At 39.8% G+C, this 21,574-nt stretch overlaps 1 protein-coding gene and 1 long non-coding RNA gene across 5 annotated transcripts in view; both read left to right on the forward strand.

Moving 5' to 3' along the window:
• The window catches only part of wu:fj29h11 (protein NO VEIN), a 45,299-nt gene extending 29,965 nt beyond the window's left edge, over positions 1-15,334 (forward strand). For all 4 annotated transcript variants that reach the window (XM_035403393.1, XM_035403392.1, XM_035403395.1 and 1 more), the window contains 13 exons: positions 92-311; positions 1,122-1,302; positions 1,458-1,584; positions 1,728-1,805; positions 2,062-2,244; positions 2,647-2,921; positions 6,151-6,296; positions 6,491-6,575; positions 8,563-8,674; positions 9,732-9,869; positions 11,025-11,204; positions 13,772-13,991; positions 14,199-15,334. In XM_035403393.1, the coding sequence (XP_035259284.1) occupies positions 92-311; positions 1,122-1,302; positions 1,458-1,584; positions 1,728-1,805; positions 2,062-2,244; positions 2,647-2,921; positions 6,151-6,296; positions 6,491-6,575; positions 8,563-8,674; positions 9,732-9,869; positions 11,025-11,204; positions 13,772-13,991; positions 14,199-14,793 (2,540 nt within the window). In that variant the 3' untranslated portion in view covers positions 14,794-15,334. The remainder of the gene's footprint in view (positions 1-91; positions 312-1,121; positions 1,303-1,457; positions 1,585-1,727; positions 1,806-2,061; positions 2,245-2,646; positions 2,922-6,150; positions 6,297-6,490; positions 6,576-8,562; positions 8,675-9,731; positions 9,870-11,024; positions 11,205-13,771; positions 13,992-14,198) is intronic.
• Positions 15,335-16,029: 695 nt separating this feature from the next.
• On the forward strand, positions 16,030-21,321 carry LOC118220161. Its single transcript, XR_004763923.1, has 2 exons — positions 16,030-16,267; positions 20,740-21,321. It is a non-coding gene; the product is annotated as an uncharacterized LOC118220161 (long non-coding RNA).
• Positions 21,322-21,574: the final 253 nt, after the last annotated feature.

Here is a 21,574-nt window from a genome sequence, read left to right on the forward strand (position 1 = left end):
TGGATTCCCTTTGAATTTATTCGGTGCAAAAATGTTAAGCAAGCTTACGCCAGGCAGCTTCTAATCTCCCTTTGATGCCGTGCACGGACAGGAATGAAGCACTCCATCACTGTGGAAGAGATGATTGCACATTTGAAATCGTGGTGCACAGAAGCGTCAGAGAGCTGCCCCCCGACAGAAGACAGGAAGGACTTCATCACCACCGTGGAGCATGTGCACAACGTCTACAACTACCTGTACAGAGATTGCAGTCCGGTGAAGCTGAAGGATCTGTTCCAGCAGACTGCGGCTGTCTTCATTGAGTTTGAAAGGTCTGCAGAACCACCGATCGACCGTTCAAGAGTAATTGGGGAAGTGGGCATCCATAGGGCCTAACGTGGTTCTAATTTTCACATTTTTGTCTACTTGGTATAACATCCAGATTAAGTGAAATGTAGAATTGAAGTTTAGAAAAGCTAATCTTTTTTTAATGGCTGTTGCTAATAAAAGTTTCGGACCCTTGCAGAGTTTTCATATTTTGGTGCTTCAAAGCTTTATGTCTTTGCACTTTTAAATTGAAATGAATGTATCTGATCCACAGAGCTGTCCACAAAGCTGTCCACAAAGTCTAAAGCTGTAGAAATACACAGATCAGGAGGAGGGCATACGTTTTCAGAAGCAGTTATTAGGAAATAGGCACAGGGGCCATTCAATTAATAATTGGAATTGCATTATTATTTGCTAATTTTGCCATAGCAAAGGGTCTGAATATGTACACAGTCTAGACATCTCCATTTTTATTTATAATTAAATAAAACCGTTACTAATTAAATATGTATTTTAAAAAAACCAGTCCATTTGTGGAGTAGTTTGTGTACATCAGAAATCTTTGTTCCTATTTAGAAAGTATCCAGATTGCAAACTCTGGAATGTGAGAGCTTTGCTCGGGTCTGAATCCTCATGCAAACCTCTATATAAATATGGTAAGGAGCTATGGCAGTTGAAAAAGCTTTCTAGACCATTCGAAAGTGCTTGCATAGCATTGGTCCTCGTAATGATAGCAGCGGAGTTGCCAGTTCCCGTGTTTTAGGGTAAGTGTCAGAATGTGGGACATCTCTTAACGGCTGGGCCTTGCATTGCAGAAAAGAGCAGTGGTGTTCCGGGAGGTTCTACATGCTGAAGGAGGTGTGCTGGAGTGACCCCACAGGGATGTTCATGAGGTATAAGGATCTCGTCCGCAAGTCAGGCGGTGAGGTTCAGGAGCCCAAGCTTCTGGCCCCCTTCTACAGCCAGTTGGAGTACATGAAGGATTTCTTCCTCAAGGTGCACCCCATTTTCTATTTCAGAGTGATACCATTGTTTTTATTGTTCTCTGTTATCACTTATCCTGCATTCGTGGGCATTCAGGGAAACTGCTAAAGTAGAACAATGAGCTCTGTCCACACCCATGTCTGAAGATCTGTATGTTTTCTTTGCAGATTTTGGGTGTGGACCCACACCCATCTATGAAGCAGTATGTTGACCTGCTGGAGCTCATTTGTGCCTCATCGTCTCTTCCCAATACCGCACTGCTACAGGATGTCAATGCCATTTACGCAAAGCTAGGTGGGAATGGCCATTTAATTACTGTGGTTTAGTGTTCATCTTTTTCATTTCCCTTCACTGTCTAACAAAGCTCAAGATAAGATTGTAACTTGAAAACCTTTAAAATTCTTGTGAAGGTGAAATTTGTTTTCTCTCCATATTAGCTGAAAAATGCAAAACCCAGTCTGGAGAGCAGGAACAAGATGCTCAGCTGATACACAACTATTGCATATCTCTCAAGAGTGAGTTTCTGGTAACACTCTTGCAATGACGCAAACATATTATTCCTGTTTTGGAATCATGTTTATGCAGTTACCGGGAAGCTAATTTTGTAATTAATCTAAATGTGTTTATATTTGGATGGAAGTATCTCTTTAGCCTGGGATATATACTTAAAAAAAAAAAAAAACTTTAAAAAAAATAGATTTATATGAAGATATTGATTTTTACATGTACATATGTATCTGAAATAAAAAGGAATTGTTTATATTTTTTCAGCTATGCTGACTGACAAGAAGGTGTTCCCCACTATGGATAACCGCTGGGTAACTTTGTCTCTGCGGCCACTAATTCCTGACGACAAGAACCTGGAGAACATCTTCAAACCATACAGAGAAGTTTGTTTGCTCAACCTACCAAAAGCTGCCAAGGGACCATTGCACAAGTCTAACTTCAACCCAGGTAACCCCATATTCAGGAACACTAAGCTTAAGACTAAAAGCTCAAGAACTTTTCACTTTTGCGTCAGTTTTATTTTTTAGATTATACAGGTTTAATGTATGTTTTTGATTGGCCCAGTTTTTGTGTACAATGAAAGCTACTATTGATACAGATATGACCCATTTACAGTAGCATTGCTGACCTCTGCAGCTGTCCTCAGCACACACAGCAAGATGTTCAGTCTTGAGAGACTTCAAAATTAAAGAAGCCACTTTATAAAATGATGGTTGAATTGGGTACTTTTGGGCCTTGTTTATTGTGTGAACGTGTTGTGCCCTTTGCAAGCAGTTGGACAGGTGGCATGTCTTGGAAAGTTTTGAAATACAGATGGGGCTTGATGGACCTTTGTGACTGTGTTGCCAGGGAAGAGGATGATGGGCGAGAAACAGGTGGCATTCAACGAGAGTGACAGGGACCTGTTTCTGAAGATCTGCGAGGTGAAGACGCTCTCACAGTGCGTCACTACGGAGGCCCTGACAGAGAACTACAGACCATGCCAACCCTTACAGGCTCTCTTCCATAAGGTGGTTCCCTACGTCCAGAAATTCCTCTGCCACCATGAGGAATTGGGCTACATCTACAATGAGCTGAAGGAGAACCACATTGCCCAGCTGGTTAAGTCGCTGTCTTTTGGCCAGGTACTGTGTGGTTGTCTTTCAGATGCTCAATCTCTGACAGAGCCTGACATGTCAGACTAACAGTGCTGGTGTCTCAGGTGTCTGAAGTCATTATGGTAAAATGGTTGGTGGGGTCGAGCCAGTTTCATTATGGAATACTGTGTCCAGGTTGCAGTTAGTTTTTAATTGATACTATCAGTGTTACAACAGGAAAGTGAAAGGATATGAATTGGATGTAGTTTGTCATCTGTAGCATTGTGGGTGTTTGGTCCTCATGGGAACAAATGTAGTATTGAATACTAATCATGATGAGCTGAAAAATAACAATTACTTTTTTATATCATGGGACAAAATGTAAAAGGAAATGAGTACACTACATTTGGACTTTCAGGTCACACTTTTCAATATTGTCAATTATCCACCTTTCCTCATATCCTCTGATGACTTGGCAGTGTAAACCACTGTACACAGTTTGATGGAAAAGGTTGCAATGTGAGAAAGGGTTAGGTATTCTAGAAGTCACTAGGTATTCGTTGACTTTTGGAATTCTTTCATGAACTCTGATGAACTTCTCTACCCAGTGGATACAGAGTGTTCCAGTGTTGTGTATGGAAGTCTTTTCAACACTGGCTACGTCAGCCTGCTGATATTTAAAGCCTTGTAATAACATTAGCTGTGGTTATTCACCTTATGCAGTCCCCTGCCATGCAAACGCTGATCAGAAGTAAGGCTTAGTGTATGTAAGTCTGAGAATAATCACATTCTCTTTTTGAGCATTTTGGTGTTTCAGCTCACGGCTGTTGATCCTACAGGACTGTAATCCAGCAGGTGTCCCAATACAGTTTAAAATACTAAAGCTCTTGAAATGTGGAACAACCACTAAATTGTTACTAAACAAGAAAGCAATTAGTTAAACCCACTTGATATGTGCTTAGTGAACACATTTTCTTTCTCTAAAATCAGAGTTTATTTCTATAATTCAGGTAACAAACAAAGATTCATAGTGGTGAGGATAAAATGAATAGATAAATTAATAGTTAGTTAATGAAGTTAATGAAGATTATTAAAGATGTAAAACACAAAAGAAATTATTTTTGTGAGCCAAAAATCATGCTTTATTAGTGTAAGGTGCACAGCATAAATGTACAAATCTGGTTTGAATGCATATTGGCAAATGTTTTAACTGCCATTTCTAAATGCACCATTTTTTTTCCTCCTGCTTTTGTTCCCAACTGTGAATGCAACTTAATGCTCTTCTGATGAAACATTTCTGGTGCTTAGAGGCCATGAACCTTACATTTACAAATCACTGTCATTTTAGTTTATTAACTAATTGAATTTACGCAGTAGTGGGAAGCCATCAGTGGCAGCAGACAAAGGAAGACGGACTGAAAAGTAGATTCATGTATTAGTTGAAGGTGTAGCATGAAAGAAAGTCAACCAACACAACCAGAAAGTCAAACTGCACTGTAGTGAAGGTGGGGAAATATCAAAGCCTTGACAGGAGTTCTTCTTTGAAAAGTATTCATTCTATGAATATTGCATATGATGAGTCAGTGAAGGGTGAGTCAGAGGGAATCGTTGAATAAATAAAGAGAGGGAATGATTAAGAGAAGCCTAATGTGACCTGCAGGTTTTTTGCAAAGTAAAGTGAGAACTTTTGAGAAAGAGCACAACAGAATAAATGACCATTAATTAACCATTGTACTGCACATTTTCCAGTAGCAGTTAATCAGAATAATAAGTGTAACAGACAGCTCTGGCATGGCACATTTTACATACAATACTGAGAAATGCCTAATTTGTCCCCTACAGTAATCAAAGGTCATGCTGATTAAATTAATTGTGAATATAGAACAAATGGAAGAAAATCCAAAACATGGCCTTGGGATCCTTTTTAGAAAGGGGATAATGAGTGACCCTGATAACTGTGACATGTAACAGTCCACAGTACTCCTAGATCAGCAAGAGCAGTAAAGGTCTAGGTCTAGGCCTGTATGGATTAGGAGAGTTCAGAGAAGCCTCTTGAGCAGAGAAACTGGAGCCACATACTGATGAACTGTTGGTGATGAACACCCTGTTCAAGGGGTGGCAGATTTGTCAAATAGTCTATGTCTGCATAGATGTTTAATAGAAGTATATTGAATGGTCTGGGTAAGTATTACCCTTTCCTATTGTTTGAATGATGACAAGAATATTGCCCTGCTGGTTTAGGTGCTACTGTTGACTCTACCTGTTTACATAGCTGGAGTAGCTAGTCTGGCATATTTAAAGTACAAACGGTAAACGGGTAAAGTGATGTTGGGTACACAGAGTAATTATTATGGGCAGTGAAAATTAAGGATATATTATGCTTTTGTCAAAGTTTTATTATTCGTGTTTTTTATAATAATTTTGGCAGTTCATATAACCTGCTTTACTGGATAATGATGAGCTGAAATTTAGTTGTCAGTTTAAAATTAGGTGAACAGTAGACATTTTGTTGATGAAATTACGTGAAAAGGCATTTGCAGAAAGTGAAGATTACCAGGCAGTCAGGGAAGGATCCAGAAGAGATGGAAAACACGGATAACAATTTTTGTGCAGTATTACTTGTGGAATTTATAATAAAAAAAGAAAAAGAACTTGAGAGTGTAGTGGAAGTCAGGTGAGAGTGGATGATGAGAGGAGAGTGAGAAAAGCAATTAAGTTAGATGGTTGCCTGGATCTTTTCCATTTATTCCCAGAAGCATGTTGCTTGGCTCGCACTATGCTCTGCACAAGTAGAGGTGAAGGCAGTATTGGAGCTCAGGGGGCAGAACGGGCCAGAGAAGTTGTAGGAGTTATAAAGTAAGTAGAAGTCCTGATATCGACAGGTTAACAATAGGAATCTATAATGCAGAACATTGTAGACCGGTAGTACAGTAGGTTTGGTGTTGGACAAGAATCTGAGGGTTAAGGCAAAATGTAAAAGATAATTGGCGGGGCAGGATGGAAAGGGAAAGGGTTCCGAAAAGGGGCTAAAGAACACTATATACAGTAGATGCCACAGTAATGCTACAAACTTGTTTAGACTTGGAGTGTACATTTGAACAAGATGCCTAAATTGATTCTAAATGAAATACAGTTATGTAAGAGTGTCTTTCTGAGGACCAGTGCAACAGAAACATTTTTTCTCTTAACATTTTCTTTTTTAGGCTGCAGTGCTTTGTTTCTGGATGCCTCTGAAAGTGAATTCCCTGTTTGTGTGTTCTGCTCTTTTTCTGTACAGGTCGGCAAACTCTACAGAGTGTATCGAATGAACTTGTCTGATGAGCAGTCTATCACTGAACAAAAGAATGTTATCTGCCTTTTGAAAGACAACAAGGAATTTTACATCCAGAAAGACCACCTCACGGCCAAGCTGGACATCAGCAGGCAAGATTTCCAGCTCCGCAATGATCCAGCTTGTTTTAATTTAGGGCTCTGCAATCAGCCAAAAGTTACCTCTAAGTAACACTTTTTGAACATCAAACACTAGATAATCACACACACTGCAGAAGCCTATTTGAAATTTGCTAGCTTTAATGAGTAATATGACTCCTCACTACCTGTGTTGGTGTTTGTTCCAGAGAGATGGCCAAGCTCTTTATCACAGACAGCAAGTATGGGAAGGAACTGCAGATCTTCTTGCTGGAGCTCCTGACCAGTCTGGATGTAAGTCCTGGACTATCCTCCAACTCTCCTCCCTGTCCCCTGAACTGTCATCTCTTCTGCAGTACCAGCCTCACAGGAACCAGTGGTTTGATGGCACAGCAGAAAGAAAATGCCATTCTCTATGTTATCAGCAGCACTTTATCAACACTGAGAATGAAAATCAAAAGTAAACAGTACAGGAATATTTCAGTACAGAAAGCAGTAAAATATTGATATGTACCCATATATTCAAGAGAGTGACAAAGCACAAAGTAATATTAGGTAATAGCAAATTGCTTTGTTCTGAATTTAATTAAAGAGCATGTTGTGCCCCTTGCGTGCATGGCAAAAATCGAGCTGACGGTCCACAAAAAGCTTTGCAAAGAACCGAAATAAGTGTCATTTGGTCTTGCTTTGAGCAGATTTCAGAAAATCAAATCAAATGTAAACTTTGCGACACTGAGCTAACATACTTCAGCAGCACTGGAACAATGCAAAATCATGTAAAGTAGAAACACTCGACAGGGACTGTGTTTGACGAGCCGTGGAGCAGCCACGCTATCAGCTCGAGCTCAACCGCATCTTATTCTCAGCAAACATCAAAGAGAGCTTTCACTGACTAGATGAAAACAGTAGGCAAGAAAACGTGACCAGCGGTGTTCCTGTTCTTAAGGAAAGCTTTCTTGACTTTTTTTTGTTGTTACTTACATATAACATATTCACCTGTTTTTCCATTTAATTTTTTTAAGAATCAGTCCTTCTAACACATTTTAATTTGTCTGCTCTGTACTACCCACGATATGACACTGTTCTATGATTTGTTCTCTTAAGGGCCACAGTATTTGATTTTTGAAGTCTGCACCGTGGCTTCTTTTGCAATTTATATATGCATTTGAAAGCACATCTTGGTTATAGTTTGGGTGGTGTTTCAGTTTAAATTTAAATGCAGCAAATTTAGAAACCCCCTCCAACCTTCAACAACAAACAAGTAAAGGCATTTTTTGTATTGTGTAACCGTTTATCGATTTTTCGAGTTTTGCCCATCCCTACAATATACGGTGTATTTTATGTGCCCTGAGGACTTACACAAGGGGCCAATATTACTGTCTACATGTGCGGTTTAGTCAATGACTTCCAAGATTAAAAGGACCTTAATGTCCCCCTTTGTATGTGACATATTTACAGTGTAACTTTTAAACACTGCAGTACACTGGATAAAGGCTGAACAAATGTCTGCTGTTTCTCCTTAGTTGATACAGAGCCTTAACAGCTGTCCCAAACCTACGAGTATCTTGGAAGAGTCCAAAATTAAGAATAAGATTGTTTCATGGTTAGAAGCTGCTCTCAGAATCACAAGTGCTTGAACAGTGATGTACATGGCATTGTTTGTATGGGGTGTCAGTTTGCACAGCCCTGATGGTAATGGTGATGCTGGTGTTTTATATTGTTTGTACTTTGCAAGGGACCTTGGGAACTCATTATTCTAATTTCAAGGGAATTTATTAACAAAACACCACAACAGCTGGTAATTAGGCCCACAGTATTGTAATTAAAGGAAGAGGCTCAGAAATCTAACTCAAGAGATGAATTTGCTTTTAACATCTTTCTGTTACAGTATTTGTATTTGGGTTTACTTGGACCTTTATGCAAAAAGATGTTTGGTATGCGTTACAACCCTGAATGTGCTCCTATACCCTGTCTCAGTTGAGGGCATATATATGTATCTTTTGGGAACCTGTGGCATGGGTATTACTCAGCACTACAGGAGACTTTAAAGATGAACAAACTAAAGAAAGTCAGTACATAATCTTGCCATTTGTCTTTCCTCATGTGCCCTGCTAAGTTCTAAGTCATTTAGTAATCTAGAGAGGGAATCTGTCTTGACTATAAACAGTGGATTGATGTGAACATTGAAAATGTTGTGTTTTGATTTAAAGAAAGGAAGTGTGGTAGTGTGGTGAAACTCCCATAACAGTTCCCTGTAAAGGTCCCTTTATTTTGTACACAGGATAAAGACGCCTTGAAAAGCTTCCTGCGTGAGAATGACATCAAAGACCTGCCAGACTCTGAGGAGAAATGGGAGGTTCCAGAACCTTTGGAGATGAAGCCAGAACTGCCAGGTATGCCACTGCGACCCACAGAGGAAAGGGAAAAAGAAAACAGAAACACAAATAACACCATTCTTAGTTATTTTCTGTCTTATTTGAACAGACACACACACTTTGCTTCTGCTCGTAGCCTTTCTGTCAGAAATCCAAAACAAATGTTTTGTGAAAATCAGCCTGTTTCACAGCACCCGCACTCAGTTGTACTTGTTAAACACCCCCTCATTTCAGACCTTAGTTTGCAGTTTTATCCAGTTGTGTATTTTCATTCCTTTTAAATTTGTTAGTCATGTTCGCATGCTCATCCAAACTGTGAGCTCAAACTGTCTTCGGTGTCATTCTAGTGAGCCATGCTATTTGTTGACATTCCTGCTTCCTTTCCTATTTTCCCCACACACAGCACACACACATATCCGAGGGATTGTGTGTATGCTAATTTGGGCTTGTTAGCCATTCTGGTTTATGAAATGAAAGAGCAGCTGTTGCCGGGGCTCAAAGACCAGACCACAGAAAATCCCTTACTGCATAACAAAACAAGAACTACCACTCTCAGGAATGTGCATCCCCCTTCTGTTAAAGTACACTATGTACCACACTGTGTACTTGGGGCTACATTACATTATTTTAATGAAATGGAAGATTTCTCAATGCAAAATCAATCATATTGCATTCATTTTTTTCCAGACCAGTGAATTGTAAGCATGGTTTGACAACCTTAGTCTAACTGCAGTAGAAGTCAGAATGGCCTGAAAGTCTGAATAGAAAGCACATGTGTTTTTGTCATGTCAACCATTCACACAGATTATAAAGTTGTAATCCGCCTGTCATTAATTATCCCAAATCAGATCATTCGCAAATACATTTCTTGTTGGTGCATGCTTATAAAGAGATTATTTCCGTATTTATACTAAGGGTTATTTTATCTGTGTAGTGTCAAATATTTTCTGTAATATATTATGTAAGGTCATGCCACCTTATTGCCACCTATGTTACCTATGTTAGACAATTATACCATAGAAACTATAAGGTTGTTCAGTGTGTCATTGTATCTGACTCTCTTTGGTTTCTCCAGTGTTTTCTGGATTCCAGTTCAGCCGCTCTACGAGTGTAGCAGGGGAGGAGCGCAGAGAAGAGCAGGGGGATGGAGAGAGGACTTTGGCATCGTGGCCCCCCAATTCTTCCTTCCACAAAACTCAAGGCGGCCACACAGGTAAACTCAGTACTGCTTAGACTTGCAAACTGCTTTCAGGTCAGGAAGTAGCTAACATTGATGGAGCTTCCCATGGTGGGGTGAGATTAATTGAGATTGACTGACTGATAAATTATAAACTCAATAATTACAGAATTAATTTATTTTGAAACAAGGGAACTTGAGCTAATTTATGCACATCAAAGTTTTCTTCTTTAGTTTTCGAAGTCATGTTATGTCTGCCACTCACCCTTATAAAAATTGAGAAATATTTTGAAATTATACGTAAATAAAATATTTTATGAGAATGTTGAAGCACAACACAATAAATCGGTTGGTGTTTCATAATCACACTCTGGTGGCTCAATGATTGGTTCTATGTGCATTCTAAGATGAAAGGTAATGTCACTTTCATCATTATTTGTAGGCACTGTGAGCATGCTCAGAGTCATTGTTATGCTGTTTTTACTCTCCTATCCCCCACCCAACATAATACGCACTTTATGTGCCTTGTTAGCCTTGTAAGCAAAAGCATCTTCCAAAGAAGTAAATACTAAATTGCGATCAGATGAGTATCACAACAACAAAACAATTTAAATCAGATTTTAAAACTCAAGTCAACAGATAAGGTATACATACACCTTCAGGAAAGGTTTTAGATTCTTGCATTTGGATTTCTGTCTTAGTTATTTGAAGGGTCTGGAATGTGGCGATAACCATGTTTTTAAATGCTTAACAAATTATATTATCACCAGGTTTCTCCTTCCACATGCTGCAGCCGTTAATGTTGACTGAGTGCTGGATGTTGCCGTGAGCAACATCACCTCTGTTGCTCTCACTTTCTCTCTCACTGAGCGCTTCTCTCTTCACCACGAGCTCATCAAACCCTTAATTGTAAGAGCTGTTCTAAATGATCAAAAACATTTGGCATCAAAGGTAGATGCACTACAGTTTTCAGTGACAGAGCCTTTCACAGCAGGATGGTTGTAAGCGGATTATATTTAATTGCCACAAGACCAGACAGGAATTAACATTTGCCATTCCCAGCACTGTGGCAGGAAGAATTACAGCTGTTGGTTGTGTTTGCATAACAGCGATGCGGGCTGTTGGGTGGGCAGCAGTTATGATGGCGGCTCCTTTGACCTTGGCGGGCTATGTGTGGCTGTGTGTACACAGCGCAGGCAGTTGAAGCGGTGATGAAGATGTGGCCCCCTCCAGCCCCGCCAGCTCCTGCGGACAGAGAAACGACTCCGGGACTCGGCTGCGATGGTAGAGCTGAGGATTCACAGCGGAGAGAGCAAGGGCATGCATACCCACAGGGCAGCAAGCCAAGTGGCAACACCCCACCCTCAGCAGGTCTGTCTGGGCACCTTCACCTAATTTACCCCGGGCTTGCCTTGTTCAGTTGAAATACTCAAAACAAATAAGTTATTCAGATGAAATCTGGAAAATGTTAGGAGCTGTGTAGCTAAAAAGAAAAGCTAAAATGATAAATATCAAATTATCAGAAAAAAATATTAATGGCTTTCAAGTTACCCATAAATATCCCCTGTAATTTATATTGCAAAAAAAGCAATTGTAAGTGTGAAATGCATGTAACCCTTGTGCCTGCTCTCTCTCACTTCCTCTTGCGTGAGTATAATTTGGCCTCAGCCATCTCCGTCTGAACTAACATCACTCCCCCTCTTGCATCTTTAGTACTCCTTGCTCAGTAGACAGTGACAGCAAGGTGCCAGTATGTGGGTGATACAAAAAAAGAGTAGCCTTTTTCATGTCAGGCTCACGTCAGCGTTTCTAGGAACTCTCACTAAAAGCATCTGCTTTCAGTGATGTACAAATCATAAAAAGAAATACTGTTCACAGCCACAACAGACTGGTTTGTTCTTTCAAGGATAGGCCCACTTTAGTGCTTTAGGCTCCTGTCTCTCTCCATAGGAACAAGTCTTATCCCCAGTAATTGTGTTGTCATTCTGCTGACTTGTGCAGGTTATGCTTGCACAAATGACAGTTGAAATAAACTACTGAAAATGATCTAAAAGGATACCCCATTAGCTTAAGCTGCAGCTTAGTATAAGGGTTAAGGAACTGGTTTTAACTACGAGGCTGTGGGTTTGTACAAGGTGAGGCACTGCCCTCGAATGCCCTAAGTTGCACCAGTAAATGGCCAGCTTTCAAAAAATGTCAAACTCCTACTTCCAAGAATAAATTAAAAAAAGAAATTTTAAAGTTTCTCTGTGCAAAACTAAATTATTTAAGCCGCGTTTCCACCGCAGGAACTATACCCCGGAACTAGGAACCTTTTGAGGAACTCAGTGCGTTTCCACCGCAGGAACTAGGGTCTAAATTTAGTTCTGGGGGCTTTGTTTTACCCCCCAAAACGTTCCTGCTCGGGGGGTAGTACTTTCCGAAAGTACAGGAACCTTTTGGGTGGAGCTTGCAGCGCTGAACATTTCTGATTGGTCGAGTACTCGTAGCATTTGTGTTGTATTTATTTTCCGCCATTACCCGCCATGTTTGAAAATATGCAGCGGCAAACCAATTTATTTTCATAATAACAAATCAAACTTGTATGTTATGCGGCGCAGTAGCCTACTTTTGGTTATAGCCTGTCAACGTCTTGGAATTATAACGTGTGCTCTTCTGTTCTTTTCTTGGTTTAGTATTCGTTTTATAAAATGCTAAGCATTCGTGCTGGGACAGCATATTACGTAGGCTACCAAAACATTCAAACGGATTAATTCGGTTGCTGAATATTTTCTTCCGGATTTTCTTTGTTAGCCCGTTGTAATTGACTCAAAACGTTTGATACAGTTATATGAGGTATGCGGTAGTTCTGCATAATTAACATTGGTGATACAGTACAAGCAAACTGGAAATCACCTTCCGCACTTTTTATCCGGGTAAAATAACAGGTTAATTCTAGTAATCTTCCCTTTAGCTTTTTCAGACTGCCGTAATTTTACTCAATTTTACTGCCATTTTTCAATTCCACGAAAAGACCAGGAAGACTATGGACTCATTTATGGTGCATGGTTCGCATCTGGAGGGCACACTTCGCTGCTCGGCTAGCAGTAACTTCGAAGGAAAGCAAACGGTGGCTGTACCACTACTAATTTACATTTTCACGCAAGTCCGAGTTTTCGTTCTATTCTTGTCATTTTGCGATTAGCCTATATGGAATTGACGACGAGAAAGTAATAAAACAGCAAATTGTTTACAACGTGTGCATGTTTTCTGCTGTTAATGAATGTGTTTGAGAGGATATATGAAAATCAATAAATACAAAAGTAACCATATATAGTCATTGTTGGTAACCCGTTGTATATAAGTGGAATAAACCCCTCCGGGCTGTCCCGGTTATTAGAAAATAATGTAGGCTACTTCGGTGGTAATATGGGGTTACAGAAGAAATCATATGACAGATGGACCGACGACAACGTCAGTGGGCTAATTTGCCTAATCTTCGCGGTACTTTAGACTCCGGTGGAAACGCAGACAACCATTGGCTGAAGGAACCTTTTAGTTCCTGGTAACGTAGTTCCTGGGACTGAAAGTTCCGGGTAATTTTGGTGGAAACGCGGCTTTAGAGTAGCAATTTAGCGTAGTGTTTAGGGAATTGGGGTGGGTACAGCTCTGAGTTGTATGTTCAATTCCCAGGTGAGGTACAGCCGGTGTAACCTGAAAAGCTTCAGTAAATATCCAGCTGTGTAAATTGATTTTATGTCAAAGAATGTAATGGATGTAATGTAAAATATAATGGCATTCATATTCAGCAGTGACAGGGATGCCACTTATACATTAGGGAAAGTCTGTTCTATTGTCAACCCCAGTATGTAAAGCTGTGCTCAGTTGTGAACCCTGGCGACTATATTGAAATTAGAAGCATTGTGGTTATTTTTCAACGTGTTGCTCTTTGTCCTTAGACAAGAATCATGAGACAGGCACGCGAATGGCCCAATATTCCGACACCATGTCGTTGGAGGCAAATGAAAGCTGTGGTGCAGTAGCTAAGTCTGATGTTACAAAACCTGAAGAGAGAAAGTCTGAAGCAGGAAGGCCTGACACCAACAGCCACTATCAATACCAGCATGCCGAGAACACCGTAGCTCCGGAACACCAAACGCCTCGTTCCTCACATCCTCCGTAAGAACCTTCTGTTCTCATATAACTATCATAATGTTTTGTGATGTGGTACTAAAATGCTACTTTATTGTCCCAGTTTTAAACTGCCTCACTGAACAGTTCTGCATCTTGTTTTATATTGTTGCCAGTTTGCGTCTCGGCTTGCTGGTTGTACTTTAAATACTGCAATAGAAGCTCAGTCGTCTTAATCTTGTAATTTTCGTTCAGAAATCACAAGGAAGCCGCAGTACCAGATGTGGTGGTGTCCAACTCATTCCAGGGCAATGGGATTGTTCCGCGTCCACCCCTGGTACTGGATAACCCAGTGTGGGCAAAGCAGCTGCCCCCGCAGGCTGTTCTAGAAGACCTGGTTCTGGACTGCTGGAGGCCGAAGACCGTGGTGTTCGCAGAGGACAAGGAGGACACTGGGTCTATTGGGGAGTGGGGCGAGCAGCTGGTTAATGCCTTCTTCACACACTGGAAGGAGAGCGGGAGTCCTGATGGCCCCAGGGAGGTAACCTGGTACAACAGCAGTGGAGAAAGCGGGCAGCCGTGTGACTTCAAGATCGTCTTTGCTGCAGACGGGCAAGGGATGGACGGCTGTCACGAGGTCTTTGTGGAAGTGAAGTCCACAGTCAAGCCCGATAAGCACTTTATCCATCTCTCAGCCAATGAGCTAGACCTGGCCCTAAAGGAGAAGGAGAGGTACCACATCTATAGAGTATACAATGCTGGGGATTCGCAAAATGTCCGTCTTTGTCGCATCAAAAACGTGGCCCAGCATCTACATTCCAAGGAGTTGGAGCTGTTTTTATTTGTGTAACCATTGTTGACCTTGATATGTTTTTAATCAAATAATTATTTTATTTTATTTTTTTTTAGTTTGCCAATGAATCATCTTTGATAAATTTACATACTAGCTATATTTTTAAGTAAGGGGTTTTAAATTGTTGGAAGAAATCTTTTTATTTCTGCTTTTATACTGTAAGGTAAATTAACGCACTAATCTTTCACTGTTGAATATCCATGTGACGTAATTAAAAGGTATTTTTACTCTCTACATCCATTAATGTTTCAGGTTATGTACCAGCACTGATTTTTGAAGTGACCTGCAATTTAAGCACATCCTGTGCATATTTTAGTGAAATTGTTTCAAATATTTTAATGTCAATTTGAAATTCCGACCAGTTGTACCTGCACTGAATGCTGTGAACATATTTTATGTTTACTCTTATATGTACTATTTACCCTTTGTCATTCTGTGGTTGTTAATTTTGTTGTGTCAAGTACTGGGGATATTTTCAAAAAATTAGTTGACATATTTCCTTTTTATTTTTAATTAAAGTGCAGTATATACATAATCACTTTTCTGCCTCTCATTCTCTGCCTTTTATTGAATAATAATAATAATAATAATAATAATAATAATAATAATCCATCCATTATCGATACCTACTTATCCTGGGCAGGGTCACAGGGGGTGCTGGAATACACCCTGCCAATCTATCACAGGGTGCACACACCATTCATTCACACAATCACCAATCACTCACACACACATACCTATGGGAAAATTAGAGTCTCCAATAAGCCTACCTGCATGTCTTTGGACTGTGGTAGTAAACCGGAGTACCCGGAGGAAACCCACGCGGACACGGTGAGAACATGCAAACTCCACACAGAAACGCCCAGAAATAATAATAATAATTATTATAATAAATAACCATTTATAACCTAGAGTGCCAAAATAACCTCATTGTAAGATGCATTTATGTTTGATGCTTCATACATGTTTAGGGCACAGATACAACTAGATTTCCATTGTCTTCATGTTTTCACGCGGTTTTATCTTTTCTTGCTCTATTCAGCTTTGGAAAGTAATCTCTAGACCTAATTTGTTTTGAAACAAGTCCGGTTGCCACCAGAATACTAAACCAGTGTGATGACGCAGTTTCTGCGTCTGAAAGCAGAATGGAAGGTTAAAAAGGAATTCGTTTGGGGGGGGCGCGGCAGTCTCTCTTTCAGGCTCTCTGGCGGGATCATAACATTGAAGCTTCGGAAGAAATATGCGTAGCTTGTCATTATTAGAACGATGTTTTAAAATTGTTTTCTTTACATGGCGATTGGGTGGATATTCTAAAGTTGGGCTAAGAGCAGTTTCTCACGGCCACAACTGCTGAGACCACGATGCAGCACAGTAAAGTAAAAACGTGCTTGTATGCACGCCTGGAACGAGGTATATCGTGAGGCAGCCGAACTGGTTATTGTTAAATTCTCCGTTTTCGTTCGAAAATAAGGTAGACTCGTTCTCCGTGCGTATTCATAATTAGTCGCTGTAATCTATTGCTTACAAAACAATTTAGATCAACCTTTCAAAGTATTATGCAGCTGTCACCCCACATGCAGTTGGTACGGTTTGTCTATACAGCACGCCTGATGCGGTCATTTGAAGGAGTCTGTCCACGCAGGCACAAGCAGAGGCTGAGTCATAAGGTTTTTTTTTGTTTTTGTTTTTTTTTTGCCTAGGCCATCGCCACAGTATAACTTCGGCGAGTTATTAAATCAAATGGTACTTAAGGAACGACATGTCTAAAAATATTTATTCCGTTAGCCTTACTAGTGTCGGGGAAGCTAATCAACACAACCCCCAGCAGCCTGCTTACAATATGGAATATGTAATATGGGAGAGTTGCTATAAATTTAACAGTTTTTTTTGGTCACCTAGCATCCAATTCCAGCTAAAATTCACTCAGAAAACCATACTAACTTTCAAGGACATATGACTGCTAAAAATTATTTCTGATTTGATTTATTGAACATAAAAATAATTCCTTGTTATCCAAAATTTACTTCTGCAACAGGTTTTTACTGACCTCGCTCAAAAACAGATATCTTTTACTAATAATTTCCAACAGAGGTTGTTTAATTTCTCTGTTCTTTTCACTCATGGTGGAGAACTGAATTGCGTGTGTACAAACCTGAAATAGCCACCGTAGCAGCTGTGTACAGAAAGTTATTGACCAAGTTACATTTATCAAGCGTTACATTTATAGCTATTTTATATACCCGGATCTCCAATTGAAATTATGGCTGTCAAAGGGAAAACATATATTTTGCATCACTCGTTCATATAGGCTAATGATATAATTGTAAATTAAAAATGCATAATCTCCACCCATTCTACGTGAATAACGAAATGGGAGTAACCATATCCCAATCCTGGGCGATAAAGGGTAACCCTAACTAGCTTTTTCAGTGATCTGGCTATCTCCTGCTGAAGTTCCCTGTTGCCGTTCATCTAATAGCGCTTGTGTTTAGAGTGAACTTACAAAGTTGTGTTTTACAGAACTAGTGTACTAAAGTGCACTAATACATCAATATTTTCTATGACTAATTCAGTAGCCTTTTAAACAAAGACTGTAATGCTGAAAGCCGCAGCCATTTTTATTGGTTTTCAATTCACCACTTCAGTTTGAAAAATAATTTTGCCTTTTGCTGTAGATCGCCTGAAATAATTTTGTATCCCAGGAAAGCTCAAATGTCTGCAGCCTTCCAGGCCTGAGTGGATCTTGTGTAGGCCTAATAATATTGAGAAATGTTGAGAATGTGAGCTAAATGTCTGTTATATTGCAGTCCTCCTGATATACATAACAATGTATTATACGTATGAGACCTGGAAAATTGAATGAAGAGTCATTTTCAGGCTGAGATGGTGAATAGTGATTTTTTTTTTTTTGGACTGAATCACCTTGATAGGTGTACCAAGTGTTGTACTGTATCACCATTGAGTGATATATCTCAATGTGTTCTACTGAAGTCTGCAGTTGAAAACATTTTGAAGGTTAACATTAATCTTTAGCCATAAGGCATTTTAGGCTATTTAAAAAAAAAACTCTGACCTGCGTATGCCTGTGCAAAGACAACAGTATTTCTGTTTCCTCAAATCAATGGCTTCAATTAGAATAATTTACAAAGCAATAAGATAAATGTGAGGCCTGTCGATCTCCAGTAGACATGAACACTGTAGATAGATTCTGTCCTGACCACTAACAGTTTGTGAATGGACAAACTACAGTTACTTCCATTATAAATAACAATGTGTACAGTAACAAGCTCGCTAATTTTCTATACAAATTGGACGGTAAAAGTCTTACATCACTGGCAATACTGTTCCACCGGTGTTAATACTAGGCTCAGGGTGAGGCACCAATTATGCCTCACTAAATACCAAGCGCAGTTACCACCTCTTCCCGCTCCTTTGACAGATCAGATTTGTGTTGTGTATCGGTTGTATAACTCTCATGCAGTCAGATTTATTATGCCTGCTGGGGTTTGACTGCACTCATTCAGCCCTCTGTCACCTGTCTTGCTGGGCTTGCAGTACAGTAAACTTGCATCTGCAGTTTTTCATGTTTGCTTAATTTTTAAATTTCAGTATGACAATCCAGTACAGGACAAGTACCGTTCTAGTGAACAACACTGTAACATGGACTCCCAAATATCACCTACCTTTCAGCCCTTCAAGAGAGATGACTCTGCAGACAAAGTGCTGGTTGCTTTCTCTTGACTTGTTTCAAACAGTAAATTTCAATTTCAGTGAGAACCGAGGCACCCACTCTGCAAACTGAGGCACTAACTTTGATAACGTTGTTAGTGTTAATCAGTTTAACCATCAGGGTCCAAGTTGAACTATGCGGTTGTTCCCTGCACTTGGACCGGTACTTCTCTCTAGGGGTTTCGTCATACTTGTTTCCTGGTTATGGTTATACACTTTGTTGTACGTCGCTCTGGATAAGAGCGTCTGCCAAATGCCTGTAATGTAATGTAATGTAATAATGTAAAAATTAATCCTAGAATCAGCATTGGTCAGCTCCTTCATGAAGCTCAGATCTGGGCCAAATTCTGCATTTGCTTCTGATGCTCAGGTCTTTGTTTCTTCAACTACAAGAAAAGAATTGACTCTAAAGCATAAGCACAGAAATTCTGATCTGACAGCTGCTTTGGGGTACACATCCTCCCAAGTGCAGCCTTCTCCTATATGCTAATACCCTTCTTCCAACCCCCAGATACATCTCAAATCTGTGAACAAGTGCACTACTCCCACTGGAAGTAGCCCAAATGTCAGTAAGAACCCTCAAAACTGCATTTGGGCTTAATCTGCATATTTCAGCACTCAAAAGGATGGCAGCAGCCTTCCTGAACTTAAAGTACTCTAAGACTTCCATGCTTTGATCATTAGGCATTTTTCAAGCAATCAACCCAATGCCAGCTGTTGACCATTTTGGACATGCTTTTCACATTTTGGGGAACACAGAGCCATCTGTAGGTTCAAATGATTTTCCTTCATGGGTCAAGCCTTTGATTTCACATTGCTCCAATTTGGGCTATTGCCCTTGTGATGAATCTTGCATTATGAGAGACTTCATCCAGTAGGTTTGGATGCCTTTGATACAAAGTTAGCTTCTCCACTCCATTACTTGTGGTGGAAAATTACAAGTATGCCTAAGGCCAAGACACTATTTCCAGTGAGAAATATACACCAGTAGGCTTTTGCTGGGAAGGGTTGCCTCAGCATCATTGCACAACCATTGGACATGGCCTGGCCATGTGACCAGTCATTCCACACAGGACAGAGGACATTGCTCCAGCCATTTGTAAGCTGGAACCTCAACCCAGGCTTCAGCCCTGTACATCCTACTCTGGCATCTGGAATGCCCCCTTACTAAGGGCCACTGACCCTGGAATGTTTTTTCCTGGGCCTGTCTTTGAAGCACAATCTTTCTATATCAGACAATGACAATAATGATCAGTTTGATCAATAATCAATGTAACCTGTGGCTAACATCACTTGTCACCTCTTCATGTGATGACAAGTGATGTTCTGATGTGCACTTTAACCTACATGGCATTAATTAAATTGACTGTTGAATGGAACTGCATAAAACCTACCAAAAACCACTGGTAGTGACTTTTTTGAATTAGCAGAGTAACTACACTGGATGCTGTGGTCTTCAGTGAATCCTGCAGTCATCTTAGTTTTGATGCCTTTACAACCATTTATTAGATGCCCTTTTGATCACATTTCCCTCATTTCCTTGATTTCACTTTTACTGGCCTACCCTGGCTAATTGTGATAGCTCAGAATGGCTCATAGGGCCATGCTTCTTCATCCTGCTGCTGCTACTGTCAAACCGGCCATAGGAATTTCCAGTCTACTAGGTCCTGCTCACTCAGGCCTTGGACAGGCCTACTGTGGCAAGTGAAGCTTAGACTCGTGAAGCTGTGGAATTGGCCATTGAATAGCACAAATTTGGTAGGAGTTAGCTGGTATAAACATGATAAAATGCCCTTCAATCTTTCAATGATTATGAATGGTGTGCTTTCTGCTTTGCTACTTAGACTGATATAATTCAAATGCAAATATAATTACTGTTACACATATATCCAGTTCAGTTACAAATATGTAACTGAAAACATAACAGTCAATAGTTGGCACTTCTGTGTCATCTAGATAGTTAATTGCCATTTTGGATAAATACAGATGAAGCTTTTTGAAAATTTTCTGGTATGAGTAGCCAGTTTTCCCATTTTCATGACAACCTAATGAAAAAGGCCAGTGGACAAACATATATTCAAATATTTATTTACTTTATTATTGTGGTGTGGATATATACATACATATGTGCATCACTGCCAATGTCATTTTATCATTCATATATAGTAAGAACAAACAAGAGCACATAGATGAACTATTTGTTTCTTATTGCAGGTGAAGACAAGATGCTGAAGCAAAACTAGGAACTCTTGGCTAGTAAACCAATGCTTCAGGTGATAATAATCCACATCCCAAATCACGAATGACAGCTGCCTGGATTCAAATAGGTAACTTTTATTTTAACTGGTGTAAAAGGTGTATGCCTTCAAAATAATTCCCTTTGGCTGTGAGGACCCAAGTTAAGGTCTGCCCTCTCAAAAGCCTCTGCAGCTCCACTGTAGATGGAGTTGAACAAGACATGTTCTTCTTTTACAGAAATAACGAGCTTCAGATGCAGGGAACAATGCATCATTTGGAAATTTGAGAAACTTGATGGCTAAAATATTCATTTTTATTTATATTTATATTTATATTCAGTTGAGATAGTTTGTGCGAGAAATAGTTACTGTGTGTCATGAACTGTATTATTGCAATCATATGCCACAGTTTAATTAGTGTATTTCATTCAGTGATTAATTTAAAAGAATAATCACTACAGTTGTTAATATGATATTATACTATTTTAGCAAATGGATTTACAGTTTGTGTGTGTATGTGTGTGTGTGGGGACTGAAATAAACCTGGTGGCGATTCTTACACTAGATGTAATGCAGTTTATTTCTGATAATCAGTGTTGAGGATAATATTCTGAAAGCTTAGTTGTACAAACTTCCAGTTACTTCACTCTGAACATCGCTGAAATACAGCAAAGCTATTCTAAAGAGAAATGCAGCTTGCAAAACAACAGTTACTCAACAACGTAGTTCAAACTACTTTGTACTGTAAGAAAAAAATAATCAAAAAGTAATCATGTTTCCCAGACGTGACGTGGATGTGAGCAATGCCTTCT

Source organism: Anguilla anguilla, chromosome 2, assembly GCF_013347855.1.
Source record: "Anguilla anguilla isolate fAngAng1 chromosome 2, fAngAng1.pri, whole genome shotgun sequence".
NCBI classification, from domain to species: Eukaryota; Metazoa; Chordata; class Actinopteri; order Anguilliformes; family Anguillidae; genus Anguilla; species Anguilla anguilla.